This window comes from Acomys minous (genome assembly GCF_964271855.1).
Source record: "Acomys minous genome assembly, chromosome: 9".
NCBI classification, from domain to species: domain Eukaryota; kingdom Metazoa; phylum Chordata; class Mammalia; order Rodentia; family Muridae; genus Acomys; species Acomys minous.
Window position 1 is genome coordinate 16,437,179 of NC_140490.1, and position 13,787 is coordinate 16,450,965.

The 13,787-nt window shown below is 47.6% G+C and overlaps 1 protein-coding gene across 2 annotated transcripts in view; it reads left to right on the forward strand.

The window, feature by feature from the left end:
- WDFY4 (WDFY family member 4) overlaps positions 1-13,787 on the forward strand; it is a 227,691-nt gene that overhangs the window by 86,196 nt on the left and 127,708 nt on the right. For both annotated transcript variants that reach the window (XM_084793895.1, XM_084793896.1), the window contains 8 exons: positions 1,013-1,165; positions 2,219-2,292; positions 4,229-4,390; positions 4,977-5,068; positions 7,035-7,134; positions 9,497-9,702; positions 10,481-10,650; positions 12,689-12,814. In XM_084793895.1, the coding sequence (XP_084650021.1) occupies positions 1,013-1,165; positions 2,219-2,292; positions 4,229-4,390; positions 4,977-5,068; positions 7,035-7,134; positions 9,497-9,702; positions 10,481-10,650; positions 12,689-12,814 (1,083 nt within the window). The remainder of the gene's footprint in view (positions 1-1,012; positions 1,166-2,218; positions 2,293-4,228; positions 4,391-4,976; positions 5,069-7,034; positions 7,135-9,496; positions 9,703-10,480; positions 10,651-12,688; positions 12,815-13,787) is intronic.

A 13,787-nucleotide genomic window follows, 5' to 3' on the forward strand; every position in this document is an offset into this window, starting at 1 on the left:
GTCAGTGCTCAGCTCTCCTGTGTAACACAGGACTGCAAGCAGATGTGTAGATAGGGATGGTTGTGTGTATTGAGGTCTGAGGAGAAGTTAGAAGGGTGCCCACTTGCAAAAGTTGCTGCAGACAAGGTCACGTCTGTCTGCAACTGATAAAAATGATACCAGATCTTGTCATCCAGTGACTTCCTGCCTGACTGAGTGGTGTCTTTCAGAGGAACCACAGAGAGAGGAGCGGGGCTTAGGTCTTATTTGGGGGAAGAGTCAAATTGTAGGTATTATAAAAAAAAATAATAAGTGACCGGAGCAGGGTGAGAAGATGGCACACATCTGCTGATTACTCTCAAAGCTTTTAGAGGGCATGTTGGAAGAGCAAGAGGAGTGTCTTGGGGAAACTGGGACGGAAAGAGTGGACTTTGTCATAACCAGGAGTAGGACCCTGTATTGTCTACACTGTGGTCTGAGTCCTGAAGGGATGGGTGATGGCTCAGATGCCAGCAAGTAGCCAGGTAGCCTTGGTCTTATGTTACCAAGATCATGAGGACCCAAAGCTTTCTGGGAAGCACCATCTGAGCTCTGAGATGCATGTACAGAAACAAGTGTCCTGTCCAGATGCCAGTGTCTCCATACTGGAGTAGATGCCGCACACTGCCTACCTTTTGGCATGTTACAATGACACAGCGGCGGGGCTGCAGCCTGAGGAGAGGCTGCGTGGTTTGTGTGTGGTGGCTTCCTGACACTGCTGCTGCCCTGGAGAGGACGTGGCGATGAATGTATAGCTCCAGTAAGAGATGAGGGAAGGCATGGAGAAACATGGGGTGAGAACCAGGAGGAAGTAGGAGGTTCCTAGGAGAGGTCACGTCTCAGAAGCTCAGTAAGACAGAAGCAGGAAGGGAAGGTGCCACAGAAACTGGTGCGGGTATGTCTTGTGAGGATGGAGAACGAAGGACGACAGTTCCAGGAGAGCGAGGGGTGTGGCCCGAGAACGCACAGCCATGAGTGCATCTCATCTTTCCAGATCTTAGCCTTTCTCCTGAGGAGGAAGACATCCTTCCTAAACCACCGCATTTTCCAGTTGATCCTCTCGGTGGCTGGCACCGCGGAGCTGGGGTTCAGACCATCTGCTGTCACTAACACGTGTGTCTTCCAGCATGTGCTCTGCAATTTTGAGGTAAACTGGAGACTGGCACCTGGGCCTCCGGGAGTATGTGCGAGAGAGTAAAACACAATAAAAATGTCTGGGGTTTTACCTTCTTTCATAGTTATATTGATAGTAGGTAGGAAAAATCACAATAATTTTAGAGCTCCAAGGCCAGGGTTTACAGTTTACCACTGCTGTCTCTGACATATATGGTCTTGAGATATATCTTTATTATCCTGATCCCCTTACTCTTCTGAGATAGAGTCTTGGTATGCAGCCCAGGCTGGCTTTGAACCGATGATCTTCCTGCCTCAGGCCATCTAGTGCTGGGATTCCAAGCACGGGTCACTATATCCAGATCCATTATGCGTATTTGTGAACCTGAGACCATTTCTTCTTTGAAAGCTCTCATAGGGGTTAAATCTGATAGTGTCTTGAAAAAGAGTTTAATGTGGTGGAGCACCGTCTATGTTATAAGTAAGGATTCGAGATCATATTCTGATCCTTTTGGATGGCGTTTGGCTGTTCCCAGTGTTCTTCTAAAGAATGACCTGAGAGGTGCAGATGGGGACACTGAGGACAAATGGAAGGATCAACAGATTTCAGGATGCACCAGTTCATCCCAAATGTAGTAGCATTTCCTGAGTGCCCAAAGCACCCAGATTCTGACCATATCCGGGAGATGCCATGATGTCCAAGACCCAGGCCCCCTTCACTGCCAGAAGGACCAAGAGAACACTTTGCCATGCCCCACCCAGTGCCACAGAGAGGCAGACATAGGTGTTCTGAGGAGTGGAGGCCAGTTATACTTAGGGACCAGAAGGTCTGGGCTGTTTTCAGAGTTCAACAGGAAAAGGCCCTGTCAAACGTTCCAGCATGTGAGCATCCCTGGGAGAGATGGAGGGTGAAGGTGCCCTTGATTGGAATTCAGACCCAGAGTGAGGCACTAGGTGGGCGGGATGTCTGAGAATCCCTTTAGAGATGTGCTCTGTGCTTGATAAGTACCAGGGTACTCATCTCAGACTCCGCAGACCCTGGTACATCCACGCATTGGTCTTAACCCACATCTGTTCTGTCTTCCAGCTCTGGATGAACACTGCAGACAACCTGGAGCTTGCTCTCTTTTCCCATCTCCTGGAGATCCTTCAGTCACCAAGGTTGGCTGGATTTCAGTAGCCCTGGGGTTCGAACTAATGTCTTCAAACAAAAAATAAGGGCTAAAGGGACGGGACAACCAGTGGTATCATCTGCTAATTCCTAGAGTGCTCGTTCCTCACTTACCTCTGAGGGGAAACAGGACAGCTTTTTCTCCTCTGATAGACCTGGACTTTGGGGAATCAGAGGTCTTCAGCTTCAAGGCCTAGCCCCAGATTAGGTGAATTTGGGCTCAGCAAGTGTTGAGAATAGCCTACATAAGAAATAGATTCTCTGGACCCCTAAGTTGCTCTCTGTTCATTGTTTCTCTAATTGACCTCTCTGACTGACTTATATCAGGTCGCTTGGAGTTGCCAATGGCATAAATAAATCCCCCCCCCAATTTTTAAAAATATATTTTATTAATTTATTAATATTACGTCTCAATTGTTACCCCATCCCTTGTATCCTCCCATTCCTCCATCCATCCCATTTTCCCCTCACTCCCTTCCCCTATGACTGTGACTGAGGGAGACCTCCTCTCCCTGTATATGCTCATAGGGTATCAAGTCTCTTCTTGGTAGCCTGCTAACCTTCCTCTGAGTGCCACCAGGCCTCCCCATCCAGGGGACATGGTCAAATATGGGGCACCAGAGTCCGTGTCAAAGTCAGACCCCACTCTCTACTCAAAATTTTAAGGAAGGAAGAATGCAGGGAGGGGGAGGGATGCAAGAAGAGGGGCTGTAGGAAGGTTGTCAAGGAGTTCATTAGTGTGTGTAAGTGAAGGGCATAGATCCTCAAGGATGCTGGAGTACCACATGAGTACCTCACTCTGCCTTGCTGTGCTTGGACAGGCATTCTTATGTGAACGCCAGGTAGCTTTGGGATACCTCTTTGGATCTTTGTCTCAGCTGGGCACCCTCCATGGGCTTTACTCCATAGACCTAGGATAGGTCTTACTGGGCCACTGTGGTCCCATGGCCAGGCCAAGAGCACAGCTTTGCCTCTCCAGAGGTGGGAACTTTTAGTAAGGACTTATTCCAAATACATAAGGGCTGTGAGAGGAGGCAGCAGAGCTATGGCCACCCTCTTGTCTGCTATCCTAGTCATAAGTAATGCCTTCCTTGTTTTAAATGTGTTTGTAGATAGGTTTTCATTCAGGCTCTTATTGACTACCCGCCTAGGTGACCCTGCTTTGGGTGGAAGACCTTGGGTCTTTCTTGTCACATAGTTCTGTGCTCTGTGACCACCTTGTGTCTGTCCCATTAGTGTACGGGTTGTAGAGCTTTGCAGCACTGAACATGCTAATGCCAACAAGAAAGTTTCAAAGAAACAACCCCACCCATATCCACCTACCCTCCCTCTGCCAGTCTCCACTTTCTGTGCCTGTTGTCTAAGCAACAGACATTACCCTTGTGGCTCTTGTCTTTGGAGGAGTAGAACTTACTGGAAATGACATTGTGATTATCCTGAGGAGGGGGTGTGGGTACTTGCATTCCATCTCTCTCCTCTGCCTCTCCACCGAGTGCTCATCCACTTTGTGGTTTGGGGTGGGCAGGAAGATCACACCGGCAGACGGGTTCTGCAGCCTCCCGCTGCTTTTGCCATTTGTTGGGAAGTGCTCTTGGGTCACGCGTGTGTCTGCTGTCTTTATTCTGGGTTTTCGGAGGCCAGCATTAGTTCTCCCTGAGGCTCAGAATTCAAGTCAATAATTGGGGTTGTCGTTAAAGGCGGTTTCCGGGGATTGGACGGGACAAGCAGCGCATGCTCCAACAGCTCTGACACTTGGCAGACATGTACCTGATGGGTGTCTGATGGCATCTTGACAAGTTGCCAAGAGAACATTGGTGTCAGAGAGCCATGGAACAAGCCTAGCTTGGAAAACCTTTTTAGCAGAAACACAATGAATTTGGTTCATTCCAGTAAAAGCTTTTACTGCCTCTCTCCTGGGCTCACCAGGGAAGGACCCAGAAATGCTGAAATAGCCCACCAGGCACAGCTGGTACCCAAGCTCATATTCCTCTTCAATGAGCCAAGCCTGGCCCTGTCCAAGGTCTCCACCATCATTGCCATCCTCGGCTGTCAGCTGAAGGGCCACTTTAACATCCAGGACTTACTCAGGTACTTCAACAAGCTCCCCAGGTGGATGGGGTGGTCAGAAGAGCCCAGAACTAATGTACAAGGGAGTATGCCTACTCTCCCTGCCCCTGACCCCGTGCTTAACACTGTTCGGAACTTTGAAGAAATGTATGATCAAGGCTGAGCATTAGGACAAGAGTGGATTTGCTTGATTCAGGGTAGAAGATGGCAGATCTCCCAGCCTTTAGTATTTGGACACCTGACCCATGGCCAAGAACTCAAGAGCATCCACTCTCCCAGCCACCCTTAGCAGCACCTTTAGTAGCCCCTTCTGTACCCCCCCGCCAACTTCCCTCAGGTGGTCAGTCGGTTCCACATCCCACCCTTTCTTCTTTATTCCTATCTGCAAAATTGACCTGGAAGAACCAGAGTTAATGTTCTTGATCAATTTCGATAGACTTAGAAGTCTCTAGAAACACCGTGCTGATCATGGCAAAAATCCCATTTCCCTCAGGTTTTCACTAGAAGCCCCACTTGAGTGGATCATGTAGAAAACACTTAATACAAACCCAAAGGGTACAACTACAACCACTGCCTAAGCGTGCTCTTCTCATCCTGCTACACACAGGGTCGGGCTGTTTGTCATATACACCCTCAAGCCTTCATCAGTGAACGAGAGAGAGATCTGCCTGGATGGACCCCAGGACCCCTCCATACCTGGTGAGAGCTGCCTCTTCAGACGTCAGAGCAGAGAATCAAGATGGCCCTCAAGGCACCCAAAGCACATATTGGGGGACCACTTTGTCTGGAAAGAAGCTGTCAGTGGCGGCGGGGGTGGGGGTGGGGGTGGCCATAGCTGTGGGCCACACCCACAGCTATGATAGCCAAATGGTGGCTGAGGAAGCTACATTCAGCAATTCAGGTTACATGGTACATCAAACTGTATATTCCTGCTTCACAGCCTGCAGTGGTTTCCAAGGCGCACAGGATAGGTACCCTTTATATTGCTAGCCCCAGCTCCCATTCTTGGTTGAATCCTCACTACAGACCCCTGCCCCAGTGTCCCAGTGAACCTCAACTGAAGTTACAGATTTGCATAGCCTCCGCTCATGCTATGGACCTGTTGTCTCTCCAGGAATGCCAACCTGCCTACCCCATTCCCCCACCTTCTCTAAAAGACTAGTATTTCCAATCCCACTAGGCTTCATTTCTTTTCATAATGTACAGTTTGTGGTGTGCTTCTGAGCCACTCTCTTACCCATGCATAGCAGCTGCCCTATCTTGCTCAGCCTCCCTTTGCTCGGAGGGCAAAGGGCAACAACTATACCCACGTTGTCCTGGGCCTTTTGGATCTGCGCTGCCCAAGATGGGACCATTTAAATGTAAAATTTAATTAATTGGAGCCTGGAGGGATGGCTCAGTTGATAAAGCGCTTGTCACACAAGCACAGGACTGAGCTTGAGTCTCCAACATCTATACGAGAAGCCAGGCACATCAGACTGTGTCTATAGCCCTAGTGTGGGGGAGGCAGAAGCAGTTAGTCTGTAGGTTACCTGATCAACTGCTCTAGCAGAATCACTTGGATCTGAATTTAGTGAAAGACTCTGTCTCAACAAATAATGTGGAGAGCAATAGCCATTATGACGCCGACCTCTGTCCCCTACCCACACGTGCACACATACACACAAGCATGCTCCTTCACCTACATGTCACACATAACAGTACGACAAAATTTAAATAGTTCACGTTATAATTTTGGATCTTCACATTGGCCACATTCTAAATGGTTGGTCACCACATGAGCTAGTGGTCACTGCATGGGGCAGTCTCGCCATCACAGAATGCTCTCTGGAGCAGGATGCTTTGATTTACCTCTTCTTAGGCCAACCACCCAAAACAGAAATTACTATTCCTGTCTCTCAGATGACAGAACTAAAAAGGCCAATAAGATTAGGACCTTGATGAGAGATGGAGCCAGAATCACATAGAGAGGAATGTGACCTGTCTTCACCAACCTTGTGCTATGGGGTGTGTGGTCCATGAATTGGCCACAAAACAGCAGCCAGAGGCGTGAATGGACAGTGGGTGCTGACGGATATAGTTGCTCAGGCTTCCTTCTCACATGCACTTCATACTGGAACTTTTACCCCTGCTGCCTTATTTTTTTTCTGAGACAGGGTCTCGCTATGTAGCTCTGATTGGTCTGGAACTCCCTGTGTAGACCAGGCTGACCACAGACTCACAGAGATTGCTTGCCTCTGCTTCCTGAGTGCTGGCACTAAAGACGGGCCTTGCCGTGCCTGCTGTCAGTTTCCAGTGTAAATCTCTGTTAAACATTGGTAGTGTTTCCTTTAGAGTTTCTCTGATGCATGAAAAAGTCAGACTGCTTCTCACCAAAAGATATTTTGACCTTATCATTTTAAAGACTTCCCCCAAAAGTAAACACTAAAGCTATCCCTGAGAAAAACACAGCAACATGTTCCGAAGCTCTTTTTAAGTGTTGCACAGAAGTCTAGAATTCAATGCCAAGATTTTGAGCCCTATGTGTGGTCAATTCCTGAGTAAACTACGCATTTGAGGAATACAGTTGCTTGCTGTAGCAAACATTATGCCTCTTTACATCCGTTTTCTCTCAAATCTGAATTTCTCTTTTTATTTTTTTCTTTCTCTTTTTCCTTTTCTGTAGCTGGAAGCCAAACATCTGGAAAGGCGATCTGGCTTCGAAACCAGTTGCTGGAGATGCTCTTTGGCGTAATATCTTCCCCACAACTTCATCTGTCCTCTGAGTGAGTAGAGCGGGAAGCGTGAGTTGGCTCAGGGGATGCCTCACACAGGGTGGGGGTGTTAAAACCTCTTCTTAATGAAAAGCTTAGCATCCCCGAGTCTGCTGGCTGCAGTGTGTCCTGCACTAGTCAGAGTGAGTGCAATGTTCTCTCCAGCCAATAAACCAGACCTTGCCCTGAGATATGTCCTGATGCAGATGTTCAATGGGCACGGAGAACGAGAAACAGATTTGGGATCATTTCAGTAGATTCCTTTTGTCACCGCTGTATCCTGTAATGGCTATTGTTTTGGCAGTTGTGACAACTGCTGCCTTTGATGTCTTGTGCTTGGCAGAAAGCAGAGCGGAGCAATGGCTAGCCTAAACAACATCTATCATGGAGAAGGCTTGCCAAATTCTTCTGCTGCTCATTTTGCACTCTAGCTAGTTCTTCCAACTTAGATAAAAAGAACTATCTGCCTTCAATTAACTTTCAGAGAAATGTTTAATCACAAAGCAGTTACATTCCTTTTCCTGTCGCCTGCCTGAGACTCTGCAGTCATTCACGTAACAACTACTTGTTGAGCACCGACTGTATACCCTGTCCCTGGCTTACAAGATGAAGCCCTGAGCCAGGAATCCCACGGCTTTGCTCTCTCTTTGAGTTTATAAGACAGGATGTAGGTGTGTTTGGTGATGTGGTAGAGAGGTACGCCACAGTGAAGAGACTGCAGTTAGTGGCTAACGACTCCCCAACTGGGGCTGGAGAGATGACTTGGTGGGTAAAGCATTTGCTTTGTGAACATAGGGACCTGAGTTTGGATCTTCGGCAATCACGTAAAAGTTGGGTGTATGGGTCTATCTGTAACTTCAGTGTTAGGGAGGGTGGTGGAGGTGGGTGTAGATTTCAGGAGGTCACTGGTCAGTTTGTCTAGCTGAACTGTGAACTGCAGGTTCAGTGAGAGACCCTGTTACCAAAAATAAGCTGGCGAATGACAGAGGAGGACACCTGGTGTTGACATCTATCTAACTTGCACACATGTGTGCACACATATAAATACACCACACACACATACAATGTTCTCTCTCTCTCTCTCTCTCTCTCTCTCTCTCTCTCTCTCTCTCTCTCTCTCTCTCTCTCTCCCCAAAAAAACCCACTCTACCAGCCTGTAAGTCTTTACATTCCTAGAATCAAAACACAAATTGGAAGACGCCTTAGCAGTGAGCAAACCCTTCCTCTTTCTACCTCTTTGGAAGAGACTTGATCTAGTGTGGTTCTCACATATCTGAACTCTGAAACCTCAACCTAGGACTGGAGTTTTAGCTCCCTACCTAAGGCTCCGAGGAGGTGCGACAAGTTTTATATATGTCTTTCTACTACTCAGTGTGAGACTGAAAATGGTAGTTTTCATGGAGGGCTGGGTTGAGGATAAAATGAGTTGACAGATGACTCTTGAGAAGGGAGACCAGGATAGCATGAAAATTATATAGGCTAATTCTCATCACTATTACTGCCACCACCGTCTCCATCACCGTCACCATTGCTTTCACCATCGTGGCTGTCATTGTTGTCATCGTTATAGTTCCTGCTGTTCCATCATCACCACCATCACCTATAGCACCATCACGTTCATCACTATCATCCGTATTATCATTGAGTGAAATGGCAGAGCACATTAAGCATCCCATCAAAGCCATCCAGGCGGTAAGCACCAAAGACAGCACCAAAAGAAAGGCAGTGTCTTCACTTCTGGTCTGGTGTTAGCTCATTCCAGCCGCCAGCAGCCATCCCCTCAGCATGCCTTAGTGTGGCAGCTGATGCTGGGAACCTGCCTTGCTCAGATGGCTCTCTCTGTGACTCTCCAATGGCTGGGGCTCTTACCCTCTCCATCAGTCATCCTTTCTAGACAGGCTTCTGCCCTCCCTGCCCTCCAGTTAATCTAAACTCAGCACTTTAAGTTCATGTTTGAGAGTGACAGTTCACCACAGCTAACCACTGGACACTTTCAACTAGATTAGTTTTGGCTAGATACTTTAAAGACAGAGGTAAATAAATATAAGCTTTAGATTACTCTACTGATGGTAAATGAAGTGAGATGGGCACGTATGACCAGGGCTGCAAGGAGCACACACACTCTCATGCCTGTACTTAGTTCCCAATTGCCCTCAGAAGTTCTGACCTGCGTGCATAGCATCATCAATGGACAAACCCATCCATTGTGCAATGACTGTATTCCTTCAAAATATAATCCACATTTCATCTGCAATGGCCAAGCGCTGCCTCATTTCCCTTTCTGGGTGACTTACGAATCTGCACTTGCTTTTTTCTGGGCATGCCTTTTGCTCACAGAATGAGATATGACTGCTCACATGTATTGCCCCTCTAGGTCAAAGGAACAGGTGTTTCTGAGCCTGGGGCCCGACTGGTTCCTGCTGCTCCTACAGGGTCACCTGCATCCCAGCACCACCACGCTGGCATTGAAGCTGCTGCTGTACTTTCTGTCAAACCCTTCCCTCCGTGGGCGATTTAGAGATGGCCTGTCTGCTGGCTGCTGGCTAGAGAGCAGCATGGAGGGTGTGGACATTGTGATGGGTGAGTGTGTGTGTGTGTGTGGCTGTCTTCAGGACACCATCACTATTTTGTCCTGGGTATGATGGGAGATCAAGCCCTAACCCCACCCTGCCCACTTGGGACCTGTGTAGCTCTGTCCCCAAGACCTGTTCCCAGATCAGCCTTTGCATCCTTCGATTCCCATGGCTGAATCCTGCCAGAGCCTCATGTTCATTACCTTGGGTGGGCTGCATTCCACCCCTCAAGTCTCTTTATCAGTTTACACACTGGGCACCTTCCACATTGACTCTTCTCCCTGGATGCCTCTTCTGGGCATGTCCCAGCCCTGTGCCACTTCCCTCAGGACAGGAGGGGCCAACCTGAATTAGGAGGCTGGATAACATCTTTCTCTTTCTATATGGCATCTCTCTAATGCCCATCATAATTCATAAGCACATATTAATTTATATGAATTGCTTTATGTCAGCCCTCCCCACTACACTGGTGGCTTCCTATGTGCCTGGAATCTGTGCATCTTATGATAGCTCTTCTGCCCAATACAGCGTTGCCCTATTGCTTTCTGCACAGTTGACATTTAGTATCTGTTTTTGATTAATGAATAAATGTATGGATGAGTGGATGCATGAGCAGATGGATGAATGAGTGGACGAGCATGCTAAGAACTGGCCAGGAATGACCGTGAGGCAAGAGCACATGAAGCATGTTTGGTCCCAGTGTTTCTGTGTTGTGGCCAGGATGTAGCTTTGGTATCAGTAACTGTTCTCATCTGGCTTTTGTGGCTCCCCTATGTCATCAACAGACAACCTGAAGAGCCGCCCTGCACTGCCTGACCAGAGCCCCTGCCTGCTCCCTGGATTCCGGGTCTTGGATGACTTTCTGGCCTGTCATGTTCGTATTCCAGAAGTGACCCTCATCGTGTCCTCCTTCTTCCTCCAGATGCCACTTACAGAGCTGACTGATGGGCCTAGAGTACGTTCTGTGCATCCCTGGGGAGGAGGGCCATACTTGGTTTTCCAATTCCACATGATTATGACTGCTCCCTAAGTGTTTCAATCTCTGTACTTCTTCCGACTGGAACCATGTCTAACCTTCCTCATTCTCTTACATCCTGTACGCGCCCCGCCCCCCACACCTCCCTCCCCTTGCTTTTAAATTCCCTGCTTTAGCACCAGTGACTTTCTTAGCTGCCACCTCCCACCATCTCTCTTAGCATAGGTGACATGCTATGCTAAGATCATCTGATCTTCCTCTTTCTGGACACAGCTAGGGCTGGTCTGGCTCCAGTGCCCCACCTTAGGTCTCAGGTCTGTTCATCACAGGTGCCCCCCCCCCCATTGTCAGGAGAAGAGGAGGTCTTTGATTTCCTTCATTCCCAATTGACTCACCATGCACAGCATTTTCCTTCTGTTCCCTTTAGCTTCTCTTTTTTTCACTGACTTCCCCTGAAGACCATAAGTGTGTCCAACTATGCCTCACTTAGACCCAGAAACTGTTTCTTAATTCATACTTTCTGCCTATTCCTGCTCCATTTCTTCACTCTTAGGAATTTATTTGCTAAATTTCCCTGAAGAGGAGACCACATTCAGTGTACCACCTCACCATCCACCCATTCTTACTTATGCTTGGTTCAAGCCTTCTTGGGCTTTCACACCTACCAGGTCAGGCGCAGACCCCAGCCAGCATCAAGGCTCCTTCAATTTAATTACTTGACTATCCTCTCCAGCTGGCTTCAACCTACCTGCTCTTCCTACTATAACTGCTGAGTTATAGCCACAGCAAGAGGGCTACTGTGTGCACACATGTCACATGCCTGTTACGTGCCCTTATTCCTTTCTTCTGCTGTTACCTGCCACTTCCCGCTGACAACCCTAGACAATTCCATCCTGCCACATTGCACCTTACATAGCCCTGAAGCCTGTGGATGAGCATATGGGAGACAGACCTGACCTTTGACTCCTTTCCCCAGGTACCCGAGGAATAGCAGAACTGGGAATCATTTCTTAGTCTTTAGTTGAGTTGAACTGAACTGAATTGGAATAGGAAAAGGCATAGATAAAACATCCAGCCCATTTCTTAGGCTCACATTTTATGGGTTGGATCTATTATCTATCTATCTATCTATCTATCTATCTATCTAAAGATTTTATTTATTTATTTTATGTATATGAGTGCTGTATCTTCACATACACCTGCATGCTAGATGAGGGCATTAGAAGGTATAGATGGTTGTGAGCCACCATGTGGTTTCTGGGAATTGAACTCAGGACCTCTGGAAGAGCAAACAGTGCTCTTAGCAGCTGAGCCATCTCTCCAGCCCTAGATCTATATCTTGATAGACACCAATAGTGTGCAGATCACTTCAGCACACAGTTCTGAGTAGTGTGCTGTGTTAAGTTTATTGAGACTGGCATTTTTATTTCTCTCTGTATTATGAGAAACAAACATCTAAGAGTGGAAGGCCTGTAAGAGATGCTTTACGTATTCTACTTCACTTGACACTTAAACAATCCCGTGGGAGTAGATAATGTAAGCTTTCATTTCATAGAGAAGGAAATTGAACCACCAAGAGGTTGAGTAGCTTGGCTGAGCTACTAAGAGGGCAGAATCAGGCCTCCTGATTGTGCAGCTAGCTCCTTCTCTGCTCTTTCCCTCAACCCTGGACTCCTTCTAGCCTTCTATAGCTTCCTTGACCATACCCACTGAACTTGGTTGAGACACTCATCACTTTCGAGACTAGAGCCCAGGGCCTTATGCATGCTAGACATGTGCTGCCCCCTGCTCTACACCCTTAGCCCCGAGAACTCCACTTGCTGCAAGTTGCTGGTAGATGTCGCATCTTCTTAGAGGTGTGTGCCTCTAATGCCCCATCCTGTGGGGTTAATGACCTAGTCTGTTCCTGTCCTCTTTTGTTTTTCCTATTGAGGACCCCTGGAAAAGCGGGATGCACTCTCCTACAGCTAATCACCTTGGTGGGCAGGCCTACTCACATTTCTTCTTTCTTCACAAGGAGAGCTTGGATTCGATGCTTCAGTGGCTTCTACAGAAACATCACCAGCAAGAAGTCCTCCAGGAGGGGCTGTGCCTGGAAGGTTCCCTGCTGCTCCTGGGAATGCTGAAATCCATCATGAGCCAGGTAAGACCTGTTCCTCACATAATGTGCTACTAGAAGTTTCCAACAGGAAAGAGTTTGGAAAGTTTGGCTTTGTTTTGTTCCAGAAGCTTCCCAGTAATGCTGACATATCAGTCCAAGTTCCGCTACAGAGAAAATGTCTGTGACCGTGTGATTTGCAAGGAATTGTGGCTAATTTAGCTCACAGTTCTGAAGAGTGGGAAGTCTGTGAGCGTGGTGGTGCCAGCGTCTGCCTGGCATATGGTGAGGGGACTGCTTGCCATCTCATAGTGTGGCAGAAGGGACCACACGATGACATAGAGCAGTTGTGCTAGCTTGTGTCTCCCTTTTCCTTCTTAAAAGACACAAATGCTACCATGGGGCACCTAATGGTTCCCAAGGCACTTTATGCACTATCACCACGAGACACCTACTCTTTGCTTCTTTAAGCATTTGTTTTCCCTCACTGAGGACATTTCTGAGGAGATAAAGGTGCTCATCTTTATAAGAGGCTTATCCGCATCAGGACAGGTGGCCTTGCCTAAGAGTTACTTGTGAGGTAAAGGCCTGCCTCAGAGAAAATGTGTTGCCTGGCACAGAGCCTTTTGGTGCAGGTACCCTTTGATTTTGACCTTCAAGGTCCATGAGCAATGGGTGATGGGATGGTTTTAGACATTGAGGCAGCTGTGAGAGGTGAAGGTTATTGGGTCTGGGAACAGATGAGCAAAGGTCAGAGGAGGAGAAAGTCAATTTTATTCTGCAGACATCAACCTGACAGGAGCCTTAATTTTGTGAGGAGACTTCATTGTTCTTGTTAAAACACTGTATAAGTATTGTCTTTCACATGCAAAAAATAGAAATCCAAACCTAAAAATGATCTAACACCCCACTCCTACCCCCAGATATAGCCATGTGAGTTGTAGTGGAATAACCAGTAGACACCTTTAGGAAATTATACCATGTCATTACAAAGGATGGAGTCTCAAAAGCAATTTTC